Here is an 18,242-nt window from a genome sequence, read left to right as displayed (position 1 = left end):
TAGTAAAACATGTTTTATGACATACCTGGTTGTTACATTAGCCTTTAACGAAGGTTGGTTATAACGTTAAGTTTTTACTTAGGACGTTTTTTTGTTAAGGTAGAATATAATTTGTTTCTAAATTGGTTTATAACACAAAAATGATGGCCAACCTCGGAAAATCCCTGTACTCACTAAAATATTCACCTACAATCGGAAGAGGTAACGGTTATATGTATTTTTTGTAAAGTGTTGGACTAAGTTGTAACATGTTACAGAATGTTGACGTACAATTAAATATATTATATATACCTACTTTTTTCCTAAATGATGAATTGATGATTTTAAACTGTTATTTTAGTCAGCAAAGCTCGCTATTTCAGTGTGACCACTTCAAACAATGTGGCCAAGAAGCGAAAAGCAACTCTTGCTTCCACCAACCAAAAGAACATCGTCCTTGTGGAAGGAGCAAGAACTCCATTCTTAATGTCTGGCACAGAGTGAGTTTATTTAAATGTTAGCTTCTAAATTAGCAGACTTAATTGTTTCAAAGAGTTGGAATAAATTTAAAAGTAAACACCCTATGAATTTTTTTAGATAGCTTAAACTTTTGATTTTATTCTCCAGGGAAAGTAGTTGATTTCGGCTTGATCAATGTCCTATTTTTAGGAGCCTAGACCTATTTTTGAAACAGTTGCATCCAATTTCAGTTAATTAAACAATAGGGGAATACAACTCATCATAGGTTCATAAAACAAACATCATTGTTTTTCCACCTAAACATATTTAAATACATTGCATGATAAATTTAGTGGAGTAACACCAACATTTCTACATTGTTTAGCTACAAGAATCTTATGCCACATGATATGCAAAGGGAAGCATTTAAAGGTCTTCTCAAAAAGACTCAGCTACCAAAAGACTGCATTGACTATGTTATTGTTGGCACTGTTATTCAGGTAAATGAAATACAAAATTGCATTAACTTTTAAAAATTAAATACTGAACATTTATTGATCAAATGTTTACCAGCATTCATAAACATATCAACTCTTAGGAATCAAAAACTGCAAATATAGCTCGTGAAGCTGCTCTTGGAGTTGGTATCTCCAACAAGACCCCCTCCCATACTGTCACTCAAGCTTGCATTTCATCGAACCAAGCCATAACAACAGGTTCATTTTTCAATCTATGTTTTCTTGTGTAGCTAATCTTGATTAAAGGGTATTTTTTAGTTAATATTACTGTTTAAAGCAACATAAGAATATAGTATATAGATTTTTTGTGAAAATTAAACAGGACCTGTTTTCTTTTTTTTTGATCTGCTGGTCTGGAATGTTACCATTTAAAATTACATAATTAATACATAAACATAATTAAAGCCAAATGAAAGCTAAGGAGTTTTTGAAGATTGTTGGTTTTACGTTAGAGTTGTTGAAATTTGTGTCATTTTTTGCAGGTGTGAACATGATTGCTGGGGGTCAGTGTGATGTAGTGTTAGCTGGGGGTGTTGACTTTATGTCTGATGTTCCCATTCGATATAACAGAAAAATGAGGAAGCTTATGATAGAAGCAAGCAAGGTACACTGAATCCAATTATAATGTTCCAATATGTTTGAACGTATCCCTTCAATTTTATTCTGTATCATTAAATATTACAATGCGGTTGTTTTTAATAAATATTACAATGCGCCTTAAATTAACCCCAATAATTTAAACTTACACATTTAATACTAATTCCATGTGAAACAGTATGTAAGACAAATTTGTTTGGAATGATTGTTCGATGTGAACATAGTTTGGTATTAATCAAGTTGTTATTTGGCAGGATCGCCCCAATGCACAGGTCCTTACTAGGCAATCACAGCTATCGTATTGGGATCATTAGGTTTACTGGCACAGAGTTGCAGCCTAGCTGAATCAGCCACTTATGTTATAAATCAGTATATTTTTTTGATAAAAATATTCCTGCCGAACCCGACAACCACAAATAGTTTAAATAAAAACCACTGCTGTTATATCCAAGGAATGTGTTTTGTCTTACATTGGTGGTAATAGTTGAAACACTTTATGTGACAAGGTTAAGAACAATGTAAACACTCTACTTACAATGAAAATGACCAACTTCTGTGTATTTAAGCTTGTTTGTTTGCAAAACAGATAAAGTCTACTGCGAAGTTGATGGGCAAACTGGCAAGTGTTTTGGCTCGACCAATAACCTATTTCTCACCTGAGGTAAATATGTATGCTTGAAATTGAAATAATTTGTTTCTACTAGAATATTGTTAAAACTGTATCCTGTAAGCAGCAATTGTGTGACCCAGAAAAGTTGTGACTATATCTAAATCTTTTTAAAAATTCTTCCTGAAGCTTCCTGCGATTGCTGAGTTCTCATCTGATGAAGTTATGGGACATTCTGCTGATCGTCTTGCAGCTGCTTTCGGAGTTACGAGACAAGCACAGGATGAGTACGCTGTGCGCTCCCACACCCTTGCAAGAAATGCGACAGATGAAGGAAAACTTAGTGACGTCATTGAGTTTAAAGTTCCAGGTAATATATTCGCATTGCTTGTGAAGGTTGATACAAAACTAATTCGATGTAAAGAAGCTAATTCTGTTTAAAACTTTGTGAAAACAGGCAAAGTGGAAAGCACATGGGCAAACTGTGGAGAATGTGCCAAATATGGCCACTGGGTCTTTAAATTTGGCCTGCTGGTGGTAGATGCATATAAATTAGTGTCGCTTAGCCTTAGAAGATAGTTTATGTGGCAATGGTGCGTTGATAATTTGTAGTCTGCAGGCCGAAAAAGTTGTCGATCTTTTCTTTGCAAAGACAGCCTTTTTTTAAAAAATTTGAAAAAACGTAAAATATATTCATACACATGTTTAGGTGTTGCTGAACCAGTTACCAAAGACAACGGCATCAGGGTTTCGTCCATGGAAAAGATGTCGAAGCTTAAACCAGCGTTTATCAAACCTCATGGAACAATAACTGCTGCCAATGCTTCATTTTTGGTATGTTTTGGCAGGTTTTAATGTTTGTGTATCTGAACAGTTTTGCTTTTAAACCGGAGCTCAATAGATTGATGGACATGAAGTAATTGGGGGGTTTTAATTTCCTGATAATTTCTTCTGACAAGAACAACATACAATTTTGTTTATGAACAAAAGACATATTTAAATATATCTGTTTTCTTGTGCCATTTACAGAGTGACGGTGCCAGTGCTGTTCTTATAATGGAAGAAAGCAAAGCAAAACAGATGGGTTACAAGCCAAAAGCTTATTTACGGTGCATAATTAAATTGTTAAACTCAGTTTCACCTGGTGGTGTTTTATCCAATATTTAATGAAAGTTAAGAGGACTTTTTTCAATGGGTGAAGCACATGTTTAACATGATTGCATTTTACATTACTTACTAATCACCTTTTTATCGTGTTTTCTATAATATGCCATGCTTTTTTCTAATAGAAACTACACATATGTGTCACAAGATCCAAAAGATCAACTTTTGCTTGGCCCCGCCTACGCCACGCCCACGGTACTTGAAAAAGCCGGCCTCTCATTGGACGATATCGATGTGTTTGAATTCCACGAGGCATTCGCTGTAAGTTAGCGTTATTGGGTGTTTTGCGAAAACACCGTTAATGAACTCTTTTCAGGGACAAATTCTGGCCAACCTCGCCGCTATGGAATCGGAATATTTTGCGCAAAAGCACATGAACAGATCAAGAAAGGTGCAAATTTTGACTCGTGTTTTTTATTTCGATTGCTAAGATTCCATAAATGTAGCGGTCGTTTAAATGTTCGTAACGGATTGAAGCGGGGTTTTTCAACTTTTGTAAAACGGTGACGTAAGTATACCCATCTCTTACGTAATGTTATGACGAAACACCCGATAAATATTGAACTTTTCTGGAGACATCTACACTGTTTTTTTACACGTATTCGCTTGCGATATACGATAATTCGTTATTTGTCGGTGCAACAGCTGAAAGGTTACGTATTGGGTAATGTAAAGAAAATTCGTATAAAGCCTCCAAGATGAGGCCCTTGCAACATTAACACGACGCAACATTTGGAAATCCCTGAAACGTTAGTGAAAAAACTTGCCTGCGGCGGTGCTTTGAGGCGAACTAAAATGCTCCGTATGTAACCAAACGTTACCTGATCCCTGCTTTAATGCGTTAACTGCAGGAATGCAGAATATTACGAAGCTTTACAAATCCCTTAAAATTTAAGATTTAAATTTTATAGTCGCTAAGAGTGCTTGATTTTTTAAACGATTACGTAGATTTTCATTATCAATGTAGTTTTTTTTCCGTTACATTATTTACTAAGTTAATTGATTTCTAAAAACTTAATTAGTTTGGTCAGCAAAGTCGTCTGAAAGTCACACCAGTGGCTATCTGCCTGCAGCTTACACAATTAATTAGTTTCGTTTGACATCAGGTCGGTGCCCCACCAATGGAGAAGTTTAACTTATGGGGAGGTTCGCTCTCAATCGGTCATCCATTCGGTGCAACTGGTTGCAGACTGGTTACAACCGCCGCAAACCGGCTCAAGGCAGAGGACGGAAAATACGCGTTGTTGGCTGCCTGCGCTGCTGGTGGAATTGTAAGTTTTGTATTGTGTTAGTTATCAACCGTTCCAGCATCCACATAAAGCTGTGTATAGCTTGTATGAGCAATAAATATGTATAGCAAAAATTCGTAACCAATACAGCCTATGGTTCGATTAACACAAACTGTATTAAGCTTGTGGTTGTTGGGGCATTTTATGTGTGCAGTTTTTGTAAACATGTGTGTCGTTTCTGAACGACTCCATTTCTGATGTTACACTTGGGCCTGCACCCTTCGTGGCCCACAAATAAGACCTCGGTAGAACTGAAACCAAGTTGTGCCGATGATGCGAAAAGAGTAAAATAAATTAATTTTCATCCAGGGCCACGGAATGATAATGGAACGTCATCCTGATTACTGAAGACCGGACGTTTTTTCTTTGCAGTTGTGTACATTTTTATGCTGGATTCTGTGATGTTTAATATGACACAAGAATTCCGTTCCTAATTATTTCTGCACAAATTCAAGGTCGTTGTTTGTTTAAGAAAGTTTCAGAACAATAAAACAAATGGGCTAGCCAGAATGTTGAACGTTATCGTTTATAAATACTGTTAAATGCTGGTTTGTCACTTGCCACAGGCGGTGGGTAGCCCTGCAGATTCTTCTAGAAGCATCCATTTCGTTCATCATGCAGGTATTACCACGGCGGCTGTTATCAGTGGTTACAAATATTTGAGTAGTTTTATTGAAAAAAGCAATGGAACTGTCCTAAGCGGGGTTGTCATGTTTAACAAGTATCCGGAGGCGTTTGCAGTAACCTTTAAAACCCACTCACAACTTCTAATATGTTTCGCATGCCAGAAAATGGACCGTTGACAGATCAATTGTGAAAACCAGGTAACGACATAATTGTTTTTAACACCGTTAGGAATAAACTCAGGATGCCCAGATATAAAGGTCAAATTACATAAGCGCTTTTGCTTTTATAACAATAATATTCTGTACAAGAAGCCACAGTACTATTATGTCATATCAACAGGGCATCTTGCAATTGCAAATTGTCCTGTTTACTTCAAAAATAAAACGTGACGAGCACACGATTCGTGCCACAAAAATAATTCAGATAATCTCCAATAACCAATTCCTTCATCCAGCAAACAGCATGGAATTTGTCTTTCCTCAAACTTTCAGTGATGAACTGCCATTGACACCAACAAACATAATTTATTTTGCAGCATTGCACCAAACAAAACGTTTAAACATAATTGTGAAAGCGAGAAAAATAGGTGCAGGTTCCTGTGTTACAATACACTGCTACAAGAACCTTCAATGCTTCAAAAGCAGAAAAAAATGTCTCTACAACAGCTGTCAACATAACAATGTTACTTTTTTGCTTCTAGTTCTTACCATACAAACACAGTTGCATGTAGCATATAAACAATCTGTTTGGCAAGGAAATACTTTAAAATATCACAACTATTGACAAAAAAATTATTTTCATTTTATCAACATTTCTTATCCAATGGATTCCACTTCTTTACTTTCTTTTTGTTTGGAGACGGTGACCCAAATTTCATCCTTGGTCGGCATGGCAACAAAACTCTCATAATTTGGTTCCAGAAAACTGGAACTGTCTCCGGCCAATGACACATTCATTTCACGGAAAATGGAGGCAGCAGCAATTGATGCAAGCACATATACAAGACTGTAAAACAACAGAGTATGTTGCAAATACATATGTTTACCTTAGAGTTTTACATTCACATAAAAACCATAACTTATTGAATTTCTGGATAAAGTACTGTTGACATTTCTTTAACCATTCTTATTCATTTAAAAACAATATTATTCAATAGCCAGCGTTGCATGGTAACCTTTTATTAGGGATGCACCGAAAGTTCGGTTTGCCGAATTTATTCGGCCGAAACCAAGGTTTTTATAATTATTCGGTTCCGGCCGAATATTTTTGCAAAATTCGGCCGAAACCGAAACTTTTTTACTGCATGCAGCACTGATACGCAAAGCTTAGTATAGTTTGGAATCATTGTGCAAACTGTACTAGTGTGTTTTATTTGTTAATTGTCATCGAAATCAACTTTAAGAAGTTGGCAAAGCATTCTTTAAGTGCCAATAAAAGGCTGTATGATAGGATCAGATCCATTCCAGCACATGTTTTGTTTAAATTTATTGCGATTTTAAAGAGATAGACACCAAAATTAGTTTCGGTTTATTCGGCCGAATTTATTCGGCAACTTTTGCCGAATATTCGGTTTCGGCCGAATAAAAAAATTGCTGTTTCGGTGCATCACTACTTTTTATTGACACCCCAAAGCAGCAATATTCACATAAAATAAAATACTTTCAGTGCAAAATACATACTTTTTCCATGTTAAATATTCACTTTCATCAATTTGTTCAGTTTACTACATATTTTAGTTTAGATTTCAGAAAAAAATCTGACCACAAAAAGTGAAATTTTGCTGGTCGGTAAGTGTAAAATGGTTTAAACATATTTGCAAAATAAATTTGTTGCTTTATTCAAGTAACAAACTTTGGCTTAGTTAAATATACAAACGAAAACTGATAATGAAATTGTTTCCAATATTTAGTACCTTTCTTGTGGTTGCCTTCTGCTTCCACCAAATGCAAACGGAAGAAATGACATTGGGTCTGGTAATTCACAGTCTTTCTGTAGGTGGCGCGAGGGATTAAACCTAAAAGGTAAATCGAAGTAGCTAAGGTTGAATCCAATTCTTCCAAACCACAGGGTAAATGTTTTAAACCCAAAATTTAATTTTGATGTCACAAAACAAATTGGTTTTTGTATTGGGAACTACCAATATTAATTGTTTGCACAATATCGAGATTGCACAGAAATCACATTTTAATATGGTGTCCTACAGTGACAAACAGAAGAAAAACATCATTTTGTGTTTGTCTCAAAATGTTTGGTCTGAATACAAGTCCACAAAAAAATGCATCTACAGTTTTGATTTAAATAATGTTTCATGAGCTGACAATCATAGCTCACTATACTTACAAACATGGTTCCGCCCACATGGATTCTTGCTTCATTGCTACAGAAACTGCTTCCAAAATGGGCGTCTGCAAATTCATAATTTTAATAATATTGCCATTAATTTTGCCTCTGACCATTTTGCCACCTTTTGTAGGCTTAGTTAATTTTTCGTAGTTGATGTTTTTGAAAAGTAAAACTTACACTTTTTTCCACCACATGTTTTTCAATAGTGGTGTCCATGTCTTGTTGCCGGGCAACGAAGGAAAACATTTCACTACACCGTAATGTCTCCTTTATAAGAGCTTTTATGTACCTGCATAAAACCACACATAATTTGAGAAAAATATTTTGATAGAAAAGTGTTGTAACATAGAATATAATTGTTTTACAGTTTGTACGTATTAAATAAAATCTCACCATGTAACCCAAGGCAATTAAACATATTCTGATTTCTTGTTTTCAGCTATAGCAGTGGTTCTCAAACCGTGGTACGTGGTACGCGAGAGCTTTTTAAGTGGTACGCGATTTAGTCTACTCTATACAATTTGCCACACTTTGCAGAAGCCAAAACCGCTGCAAATACATGATGTCGGTTTTCTTTATTGTGCATTTGTGACGCAGTAGTATCAACGTGAAATTGTTGCACAGTTGAAGTAATTCTGACATCGTGTATTCAACTGTGCAACAATTTCACGTTGATACTATTGCGTCACAAATGCACAATAAAGAAAACCAAGCAACTGGTGATATTGGCTAAATTGTTATTCATTGGTGTTATGTCATAACAGTTATGGTATAGTAATACGGTGGTACGCAGTGTATTAAAAAACAAATGAGCGGTACGTGATTGGAAAAAGTTTGAGAAACACTGAGCTATAGGAACAGGAACAAAATGTAAAAAACCTTTAACTTTTAAACAATACTTACTTGTTGTCACTAATTGTGTTTGTCATCACATCAAGCGACTCAACATCGTTAAGTTGCTCTCTTAATTTTCTCTGAGGTTTATCATTTGCAGCAATAAAGTAAACCAACCATGTTAAAACTGTAAAGATTACATAGAAAGAGTAAATAACATAGTTTTGTTGAATTGAAAATTGTGTAGTTGCAAAATCACTACTTGCCAGCTGTTGTTATTTGAATTCCAATTGTAAAGGTGGTGATCACGTCAGAAAGCAATTGTTCTTCTGTTAAACTATCATTGGACGCTGCAAGGATGCCGCCAATGATGCAATAAGACGAGGATTTCTTTGATTTGTTCCACTGAGCTTCCACTGCATCCTGAAACATGCTCCTTAGATCTTCAACAGCTGAAAAAAAAATGAAGATTTAGGTTAAGAGTATCAAAAAAAGAAAAGGTAATTATTGAGACTTCTGATGAGTTATTTCGTGTACAGGCAAAAGTGATCACCAATGGGTTACACTGGAAGGTATATCAAGGTACCAACAAAGCAATTTACAAAGAAAACAGGCTTATTTCCAGCACTTTCAAACGTTAAATATAACAAATATAACCTTTTTCAATGTCTTTTCTCTCCTTGGTTGGTTCCTTTTTGCTGATAGCTAACATTTCATTCCAGCACTAAAATAATTCGATAGTTTTCAACTAAAACACAAAAAATTTCAATTAAGATTATGCCACATACCAGGTCCCAAGTTTTGTGCAGTTTAATTATTTGCTCGTTGTCGTCAAAATGATTCCCAAACATCAAGTGACAAACAGCTTTCATTGCCAAACCCCTCATGTGTTGAGATAACGGTATATGTTCCCCTTCGGGCATTTTCTTCCACTTAGAAGCAAGTTCTTTGGATAACTTAGTAGAAGCAGAAACAACATTAAAAATGGCCATGGGTGCTTCATCAAATTGTTTCAATCCAATAATTTACACTATCGTGCCTGAGTTTTCTTTTGGTGAAATTCAAAAGCTCTTTGGGAAATATGTTTTTTGTGTCTAAAAAGTGTTTTTTGTGCCTACCAATTTACGCTGATAAAAAGAACACCATCACAAAATACGAACAAAAACATCACTTGTAATTCTGAGAACAAAAAGGCCATATTGCAGAACACATATGCACATGTGCATGTTTTATTTTATTAGAGATTTGGGCATGCCATCATCAGGTTACTAAAATTAAGTGGCTGGTCCAGCTTCAGAGTGATATAGAGTTAACCTGACTTCTTGTTCTAAGAATATCACTTAAGATTTTATTTTTTTGAGATTGATAAGCAGGCATGGTTAAAATTTTCTTCATAAGTTGCCAATTTTCTTAATTAGCTGTCATTTTTATTTGTCTACTAACTTTTCGAAATGCCTTTGCAGGTTCCTCACTAGCAGATGATTTAGGTTTGTACTCCAGAAAATCTCTCCTCTTAAAAACGTCAATGCCAGTGGCATAAAGAAAACTATGGTCACCAACTAAAAGCCTCCAGTGATCAAATAAAAAACCTAAACATAACAAATAATGAAAGATAAGCCAGCATTTAGTTACAAATTCAATTATTGCCATTACATCAAAGTGAAACAGAAAAGCTATCTGCATTTAAACTTTTTTACTAACCAATATGATCAATGTCTTTAAGGATAATAAAAACTACTAGTTGCAATGTAGACTGTTTATCGTGTACCATGTACCGAAAGGAGTATTTCTACATAAGGTTTGAAACAACTGTATGCTTGTTGTTTCGACTATTATAATAAATTTGGTTTTCCAAGAAAGTAAAGCTTATCGTATCAACATTTACAAAAACAACATATATATATACATAAAACAATATATAAAAACAATTCATATATATATATATGTTTGCCACATACTGGGTACTTCAAAGACTTGTGATGGTGGTGCAAAGTGTTTGGTGTTGCATGTTGATATGACAAGATTCGGACCTAGTCGAAAAGCAACCACACCACCAAACTCGCAGTGAAGTTCTCTCAAATACTCATGTAGTGAACCAGCTCTTTCAACATCACTAAGGTTTCCATCCCTGTTTGTAAAGCAAATCTTTGAGGAAAAAGCAACATTGGACTTGTTGTAGAGAAACATGCTGTAACCAAGTGCAGTATACATGATAAAAATACTAAAAGAATAGACTTACTTGGCATCTGAAACCTCGGGACCTGGTACAGTTGTAAGCCTGGTTGAGCCCTGTATGAAATGTACGATATAAATAAAAAAGACAAAACCTGTATATACTGACAAATACTGTAACACCGAACAACAAAGGTTACTCACTGGATATAAATAGAATAGCAGTCCAATAAGAACCATCAAAAGTATAACAGCAAAAATAGCAATCCCAGTTACACTGATGTGTACATCTATCATGGTGACTTTTTTTGTAAAGAAACCTAAAAAGAGCTAACTTTTAACAATCTGTAAACGCATATCACTAGTGACACGTGTCGAAAGGGATTTATTACAGTTTTTCGTTATGTGTCACAAATTTGAGTGACAGGCGCACTGGGCAATTTCATGGCAAAAATGACAACATGACAGTTCGCACGTATCATGTAGCACTTATGGCCAAAGTTGTCTATTCTTTGACCACACCAGGATTCGAACCCAGGATATCCTGGTCACGAATGTCGATCAGGTTTTTTCTTCATCGTATATGGGTCGTGCGCTTGCTGTCAATCGAGGCAAAACTTAGTTACCACCGAGTGAGGGAAACCGCGTGGACCTGACCTGTCAATGGAATATTAATGTTTTGGTTTAAGTCACTGAAAACATACAGCATTACAGAGACAATCAACTTTTTTATTTGGATTTTCTAGTAAGCGCAAAATTTATGACAGATTGTGACAAACTGGGTTATATGCAAAAATAACACCAAAAAATATTAAACTAAAACGGAGCAAACCGACGGTCTCAATTTATGAAAAAAAGTTCAAGATCATTCGGATACTATATCCAGCAAACATGAATTAATGCCGATCTGTGTGGTCGATGGTGAACCCCACACTTTTGCATCATAGTCGGACAAAATGATACAAACGTACTGGGTGTGGGTTTTTTTCCCCACGACGTCAGGTATTATGTGGTTGTTTGGTTTTCTTCTGAACTGGGTTGGCCGAGTGGTTAAGGCGTTGGACTTAAGTTCCAATGGACAATTGTCCGCGTGGGTTCGAACCCCACACCCAGTATTATTTAAGGTGTCGTTTTGTCAGACAAAATATTGGCCTATGTTTGCGGTATTGGTTAAAATAGGAATAAACTATGGAACCGTATCTTAAAGACTGCTACTGGGTGTGGGGTTCGAAAACCCACGCGTACATTTGTCCATTGGAACTTAAGTTCAACGCCTTAAAGTGCATGTGACACGGAAAAATAAAACATGTTTATAATTAAACTAAGAGAAGTTCATAACTTTAAAACATTTTTGACGAAAAAAGTAGCTTGATGCGACGACTGGTTTCTGAGATACAGCTGATCAAATTTGCATTTTTGCCGCTGCGAACAAAATCGTGCGAAAGCGAGATTATTTTTGCGTGACGTCATAGAAGGCGCTTTGGTCGTGCTGGCAGCAAGCCTTATGCGTATGAATGGAAAACATTGTAACATTGGTTTAGTATAGTTTTGCATTAAACAGGAGATAACAAGTGAACAAGTGCAACAAATATGTCTTATTCAGTTGTGTAATAATAAAACAGTTACTGCCGCAGGATTAACATGATTAACGACGACTAGTTGACGCAATAGCTCTGAATTAAATTATTGCTATTTTGGCAGTCGCCAGTCGATTAGGGCCAAAGTAAACGATCTGTGAACCGCTGTAGCGTTTTTTGTTTTGATGAGATTTGTTTCGGTCATCATGGCCAAGTGGGCACCCAGGGTCCGATGTGGCCCCTCGCCGCCCATCCGTCTCCAAGTACCACTCTGTAAGGTTATTACTGTCACATAGGTGCCGGGCGTGACAGCCTTAATGATTTTACCAGAGCCTACCTCATTCTCTTATTTATCATTCAATAAAAGTTATTTGATTTACGTCATCGCGCCGACCGTGGCAGACACTTGGTAAAATAGTAAAATCTGTCAAATCATCGATTTGAGGTTTTCTGTCGCTGCAGTGTTAAACCAACAGACGTCAGTTTAAAGCTAGCTGTGCAGAATATTGCAGCAACAAAACAGTCCATGCAGTTCAAGGTGTACTTCAGTCGTTTTTGTAGTTATTGAGGTGTATTTGATTACAGCTCAGCTCATACATGCCCTAGTTGCACAGGATCAATATTGCTTCTTCAACGGTCATTTTCGTCCATCATAAATTTTCATTATTGCTTGGATGCAAGCTCATAGACTTTTGCGTCAAATTAAATGTCGATGTTTAATTTATTTATTTTTTTTGTTTCGGCGTAAATTTGTGAAACAAATAAATATTAACAACTTGTACTATTATCAGTGTGGATCCCAGCATGTGACTTTACGTTTGAACTATAATTTAAAAGACAAGAGTCTTTCCTAACTGTGCAACGTCACTCCACTCTTATAACCAGGTCCTACTAGGGAGGTTCGTCTGGGGATCCACGAACACCATTGTTCGTTTTAAACTAAAATATTTCTTTCGTAAATTTTGGGTTCCATCGATAATGTCATGTGATCTCTATTAACCCTCGGGCGTCTTCCCGCTCACCATTCACAGCCTTAACCTTGGAATTTGCTCAAATATAATGTGTTTGAATTCGTGAGAGTGAAGCAAAATAAACGAATGAATGACCGGAACAATATTTCCATCTCAAGGGCTCATAATCCTCATGTTTGATACAGATTGAAAAAGATTTTGGGTAAAAATGATGAAGTTTATTCTGTTTGGAGTTTTGTTGTTCGGCCATCTTGTCATAACTCACCAACAGCAACAACAAGTATGCAGAGTTGTTTGTGACAGACAAGAACAAGGATCAGAGATAGAACATTCCGGCTTGAAAGGAGCCAGAGGAGAGACTGGAAGACCAGGAAAGATGGGACCACGTGGACCCCGAGGTCAACGAGGTGAAAAGGGAGATCAAGTACCTGTGGCTGGCCAAGAGGATTTGATGAGACTGGCAATAATGGTAAACATTTACACGTATAGTGAGCTGAATCGCACATCCAACAGTTAAGTTCATGCATTTCTATCAAATTGGCCCCAGTTTCAAATGGTAGCACTGATGTAACTAGTTTATTCAAATGCAAGTTTTATTACAGCTTTAACAAGCAAAGTTGATCAACTGCAGAGTGAGCTTAATCACAGTTAAGTACACGCATGTTTAATAAATGTTCTCTAAACTATTCGTTTTTAAAAATCCGAACCAACTATAGAACACCTTGAATTCCCTATGACTTTTCAATGCTATGAAATCGAAAGTTTACAGTCAGAACCCGAATTTTTCTACATATGAGTTGGTAAAATGTCGCACCATTTGAAATAACGCGGTAATTTGATTGATTGACAAACTGCCCATATGCGTATTTGACAAACTAGATTGTGCTGTGAATGTGACGAACTTTTAAACTCCCAATCCACCCCTTTAGGTGGTAATTACCACCTAAAACCGTGGTCCCTAAAAAGTGGATCTGACCACCCTAAAATACAGCGTGGAAAATACCACCCTATAGCTTTCCACCCCTAGAGTGACTACTTTCAACCTTTTAAGTGTGTACCGTAGGGTGTGAATTTCCACCTCTTTTCAAGCATGTTATTCTCCACCCACAACAAAAATACGTCATGGTTTTTTATTGAGACAATGCAGGGCCATATATAAACAGATAGGCGTACTGGGTCAAGTCTCAATAATGACATGATAAAAAAGAACCAAGGAAAACAGAATGGTGAAACGTAAAAATATACACCATGCACGGATACAGTACACAAAAAGGAAAGCACTTCAACTTAGAGCCAATTAATTACACGCTGAACTGATATATTAATGCCGGTTGGGATCTTCAAAAGATAGCTTAACAACAGGAAAGTATTGTTAAGCACTTGTGGAAATTGGATATCAAAAATCCAATATGCAGCAATCAGTATGACAATTGCATCCTCAAAACAATCACAGTTGCACATCCAACATTTTTGTACATAAATGGATATTGTTGTCCCAGTTAAAACCATACAGGGATATGGTGTATCCACCTCTTCATCCTAAAAGAGCATTAATCAATACAAACTCAAAACAATATATTTTTGCTGTCCATTAAGCATTACATACCTCTTCTCTGTATTGTATGAACTGATTCAACTGATTGGTACAAAACAAAACTGGAATAAAACAAAGGACTTCAGCAGAACCTTAAAAAACATTGAATTTATAAACATACATATTATTACTTACATACTACATACTTTTTTTTAATACTAACATTATACAAATGGTGTTTATTAACTGATTAATAATGGCTGAAAATGGGAAATGAGTTATCAATAGACCACAACAGAAAGCGTTACTAGTACAGACCACACAGTAAATGACATAATATTTACTTCGCAAAATCTTTGGATGCATACCTTTTCCTTTTAATAGCTGAATTATCTTCTTTGGAGCCAATTTTTTTTTTTTTCTAATTTTTGGTTCAATTTTTTGATACAGCCAGATGATATACTTTTAAGATTTTCTCTTAAATCTTGGTTGAAAATTCTTTGAGCCTCACCAAACACCTGACAAAATATTAGAAAGTTGAAATATTGTGGTTAAACCAGTGATAAAAACAACATTACATTTACCACCATTTTTAAAACCAAGCATAATAATCTCATATGGCATTAATTATCTTATGGAATACTCACCACATCAGGAAATTGCAAAGCTGGGTATTTTTCAATTAGGCTCTCCACGGTCAAGGTTCCCTCACGGACTTCATTTCTTCGAAATGTGTAAGTTCTTCCCATTCTATCCAATATTGACTCCATGTTTTTTACATTTTTTCGACACTCTTTAGCCATATGTTTGATGTGCATTTCTATGCTGTGGTCGTCTTCCAGACTGTCCTACATTCAAAGAATATGGTGTTACATATATGTTAACGGCTGCTATAGAGTAGATATTGAACATCTATTAAAGAGATAATATATATATATATGTTTCTATACATTTAAACTGAAAAACCTTATCAAATTGGGCACACTGGCGTTTTGCTGGAATGATGTCATCTTTGAGCTCTTGTGATCTCTTTCGTTTGTGCCCAAATTTGTTCTTCATTTTTATCACCATTTCGTTGGTTGTCATTGGTCTTCGTGCATCTCTAAATTTTTGACGAATGCTTTCAATCCATGTACCCTGTTACAAAATCATGAAAGTGGTTTTATACACACACATACAGTTTTTTGGACACATACAGCAGGGTTTTTGGAATTCTGGTCCTTTAGCTCAGGAAACTGTTTCAGCAATTCTAGGATCACATGCTGATACTCCAGGTGTGTGGGATATCTTTTTATGAAAAACAGCAATGGAAATTTGTGATCAGTATTACCTAATAACCCAAAAAAATGTGCTTGTCAGCTTACAGTGTATGAGCAGACATTGAATGAAATAATATCTGACAAACTTGTCTTCTAGCTGAAGTACCAAGTCTGCCATTAGAATCATGAATAGCCTGTCGCACCATAACAGGTAGGGCGGGCAGTTTGTAGCCAACAATCCAATCGGTGTTACTACATGTGGCCACTGGTTCATCTACAGGTTTGTCTGGGTCAAAGTTGTTAGATTTAAGAAAATAGTAAGAAATATTATCTGCAATAAATATATATACTTGCTGCAACATCTTCCTCAGAACTTAAAGGCACAGTGCTGGCCACAGAACTGGACGAACATACATCTTTAAAAAAGCAAACCAGGTTAATTTTTTTAATTTTTATTATATTTTAATATTTAATTATTTACCTGTAGGGAGAACAAGCAGTTTGGTCTTGTCTGGCAAATTTTCAGGCACATCAATGTCCTCCCAATCCTGAAAGTCTTCGTTCCATTGTTGCAAACGAAAATTAGCCACATCAAATGTGCATTTGATTTTTTGAATAATTTCACTTTTTTCACATTTCAAAACTTGTTTCCTATCATTGCAGCTAATATGGTATTGACAACTCATGTTCCTGTTAAATTCTTAAAAAAATGGTTAAATTCGGATTGAAACACACAAAATACAGGTCAATTGACATGATCAATGAGTACTATAGCAAAATCATACTAATACAATTAACAATGTATGTACATAAAGGCATGTGCCAGGCCAGTCTATCAACAATGATTTCTGTGGTCTGTTACAAAAAAATTCTGTATTGTAGTCTAACCATCTGTTTATCATCACATTTATATAAATCATGGGGGTGTCCACACAACTCCATCCCAGGTTTAAAAAATAGCATTGTCTCTGTTTCAATTACAGCATAACTATGGTAATGTGAAATAAAAGAAAGAGTTTTTAAAAATGAACCACAAATGTATGTTATAGATTTTAACACAACAATGTTCTTAATTTGAATAAACATGGGAACATCATCTAACACATCCAAGACAAACACATCTTTTACAGAATATGTTATTCCATTTTCAGTGATCCATTTCGTACTGATAGCTGTTTCATTGGGTTGAAATCCTAATTCGGTGTGTAAGTAACTAGAAAATGCATGTGGCAGCTCATCTACAAGTATAGGTTTTCCTATTACACTTTCAACATCTCCAGTGAGGCCTGCAATGTCACACTGCTCATAGCACTTCATTGATTGGATGCGACTCGCAACTGTCATGCAAATATTTTTGAAATTTTTACATCTTTGGGCCACTAACTTTAATTTTCTATGAAAAGATTCAAACCGCATGCACCATAAATTGCGCAATGGGCCATAAATTTCCAACAAACGAGGATAATGAAGGAGAAAATGTAGTTTGGGTTTGACTAAGTCTGGAGCAAAAGCAGCAAACAACAAATACAATTCTTCAATCAAACATCTTAAATGATCACTAATGTTCGTGCTGGTCATTGGAGCCAAAATAATATCCATAATTTCGGAAAGCAAAGAGTATAAATGCCATGCTGTATCCCAATAAGGAACAATATCTCCAATAATGAAAGGCAAATATCTAAACAAGCATAATGTTTCACTGGCAGAAAGTGATATTTTCCCATTTTGCATTATTACATTCCCAGGGAGAGCACGTGGCTTATTTTTGTTCTCACATCTTCCAAATTTGAACTTCTTCAATCTTTCATTAACAAATGCAATTGAACATATACCACTATCTTGAAAATGTTTAAATATTGCTTGCATGACAGATGGAAGCACTCCTTCCAAGCAATCGTGCATTATATCTGGGGGAAAGGCAGTCACAGGTGAAAACCCCTGAATAATATGAAAAGCACAACTTTTTGCCACTCCATATGCTGACACCAGTGTGTCATCAATGCTTACTGCAGCTACATGTTGATTGTGGATAGATGGTGTTCGGAGCTTAAAATCCGTTTCTCTGCATTTTGTTTTGATATCTGCATGGGAACACATGCAAAACCTACATATACACCCACTGCTAAAGCATCTTCTAAATCCACCTAGTTGATGTGCCCCAAGGTTGTCTGCCAAAATTGTGGCAATTGTCCCAAAAACACGAGTCCCAGCTCTGTCCATTTGCGCCGATACATGTGGTTGTACAAGCAACCCTTCGAATTCCAGTTTCTGAATGTCATTAATAAGAGGAGCCACAATTGGATCAAGACCAT

General features: G+C 35.9%; 3 protein-coding genes and 1 non-coding gene across 4 annotated transcripts; 2 read left to right on the top strand and 2 right to left on the bottom strand.

Annotated features, from left to right (window-relative positions):
• The first annotated feature begins 54 nt into the window (after window positions 1–54).
• On the top strand, window positions 55–5,123 carry LOC145901411 (trifunctional enzyme subunit beta, mitochondrial-like). Its single transcript, XM_082989086.1, has 13 exons — window positions 55–201; window positions 341–479; window positions 824–938; window positions 1,037–1,154; window positions 1,439–1,560; window positions 2,140–2,214; window positions 2,350–2,530; window positions 2,870–2,994; window positions 3,190–3,269; window positions 3,450–3,585; window positions 3,641–3,715; window positions 4,431–4,595; window positions 4,923–5,123. Exons 1-13 carry the CDS (start codon window positions 141–143, stop codon window positions 4,959–4,961), a joined length of 1,431 nt encoding a protein of 476 aa, XP_082845212.1. The 5' UTR covers window positions 55–140; the 3' UTR covers window positions 4,962–5,123.
• Window positions 5,124–5,748: 625 nt separating this feature from the next.
• LOC145902524 (cytochrome P450 20A1-like) lies at window positions 5,749–11,275 on the bottom strand. The gene is made up of 12 exons (XM_082990533.1): window positions 10,794–11,275; window positions 10,657–10,706; window positions 10,376–10,545; window positions 9,861–10,006; window positions 9,206–9,373; window positions 9,075–9,141; window positions 8,684–8,869; window positions 8,487–8,604; window positions 7,761–7,872; window positions 7,581–7,645; window positions 7,153–7,254; window positions 5,749–6,245 (listed from the first exon to the last, which is right to left on the bottom strand). The coding sequence occupies exons 1-12, from the start codon at window positions 10,884–10,886 to the stop codon at window positions 6,056–6,058; spliced, it is 1,467 nt and encodes a 488-aa protein (XP_082846659.1). The 5' UTR covers window positions 10,887–11,275; the 3' UTR covers window positions 5,749–6,055.
• Window positions 11,276–11,621: 346 nt separating this feature from the next.
• Window positions 11,622–11,704, top strand: Trnal-uaa (transfer RNA leucine (anticodon UAA)). Its single transcript has one exon. It is a non-coding gene; the product is annotated as a tRNA-Leu (tRNA).
• Window positions 11,705–14,619: 2,915 nt separating this feature from the next.
• On the bottom strand, window positions 14,620–17,514 carry LOC145902096 (sterile alpha motif domain-containing protein 3-like). Its single transcript, XM_082989955.1, has 9 exons — window positions 16,412–17,514; window positions 16,281–16,346; window positions 16,036–16,216; window positions 15,868–15,958; window positions 15,638–15,808; window positions 15,319–15,519; window positions 15,040–15,189; window positions 14,744–14,823; window positions 14,620–14,676 (listed from the first exon to the last, which is right to left on the bottom strand). Exons 1-7 carry the CDS (start codon window positions 16,614–16,616, stop codon window positions 15,061–15,063), a joined length of 1,044 nt encoding a protein of 347 aa, XP_082846081.1. The 5' UTR covers window positions 16,617–17,514; the 3' UTR covers window positions 14,620–14,676; window positions 14,744–14,823; window positions 15,040–15,060.
• Between the last annotated feature and the right edge of the window lie 728 nt (window positions 17,515–18,242).

The sequence above is a fragment of the Ascidia mentula genome, chromosome 5 (genome assembly GCF_947561715.1).
Source record: "Ascidia mentula chromosome 5, kaAscMent1.1, whole genome shotgun sequence".
In the NCBI taxonomy this organism is placed as follows: domain Eukaryota; kingdom Metazoa; phylum Chordata; class Ascidiacea; order Phlebobranchia; family Ascidiidae; genus Ascidia; species Ascidia mentula.
The sequence above is the reverse complement of the archived record's forward strand: the minus strand, read 5'-3'. Positions and strand labels throughout refer to the sequence as shown.

Bases quoted from the DNA above. Each gene is read 5' to 3' on its own strand.
- LOC145901411 (XM_082989086.1), top strand. From the start codon at position 141: ATGATGGCCAACCTCGGAAAATCCCTGTACTCACTAAAATATTCACCT. The intron at 202-340 runs GTAACGGTTATA...CTGTTATTTTAG, and splicing joins TTCACCTACAATCGGAAGAG to TCAGCAAAGCTCGCTATTTC. The intron at 2,215-2,349 runs GTAAATATGTAT...TTCTTCCTGAAG, and splicing joins TAACCTATTTCTCACCTGAG to CTTCCTGCGATTGCTGAGTT.
- LOC145902524 (XM_082990533.1), bottom strand. From the start codon at position 10,886: ATGATAGATGTACACATCAGTGTAACTGGGATTGCTATTTTTGCTGTT. The intron at 7,873-8,486 runs GTAAGTATTGTT...GGTTTTATGCAG, and splicing joins AACACAATTAGTGACAACAA to GTACATAAAAGCTCTTATAA. The intron at 7,646-7,760 runs GTAAGTTTTACT...ATGAATTTGCAG, and splicing joins AACATGTGGTGGAAAAAAGT to ACGCCCATTTTGGAAGCAGT.
- LOC145902096 (XM_082989955.1), bottom strand. From the start codon at position 16,616: ATGAGTTGTCAATACCATATTAGCTGCAATGATAGGAAACAAGTTTTG. The intron at 16,347-16,411 runs GTAAATAATTAA...GCTTTTTTAAAG, and splicing joins ACTGCTTGTTCTCCCTACAG to ATGTATGTTCGTCCAGTTCT. The intron at 16,217-16,280 runs GTATATATATTT...ACTTTGACCCAG, and splicing joins TGAGGAAGATGTTGCAGCAA to ACAAACCTGTAGATGAACCA.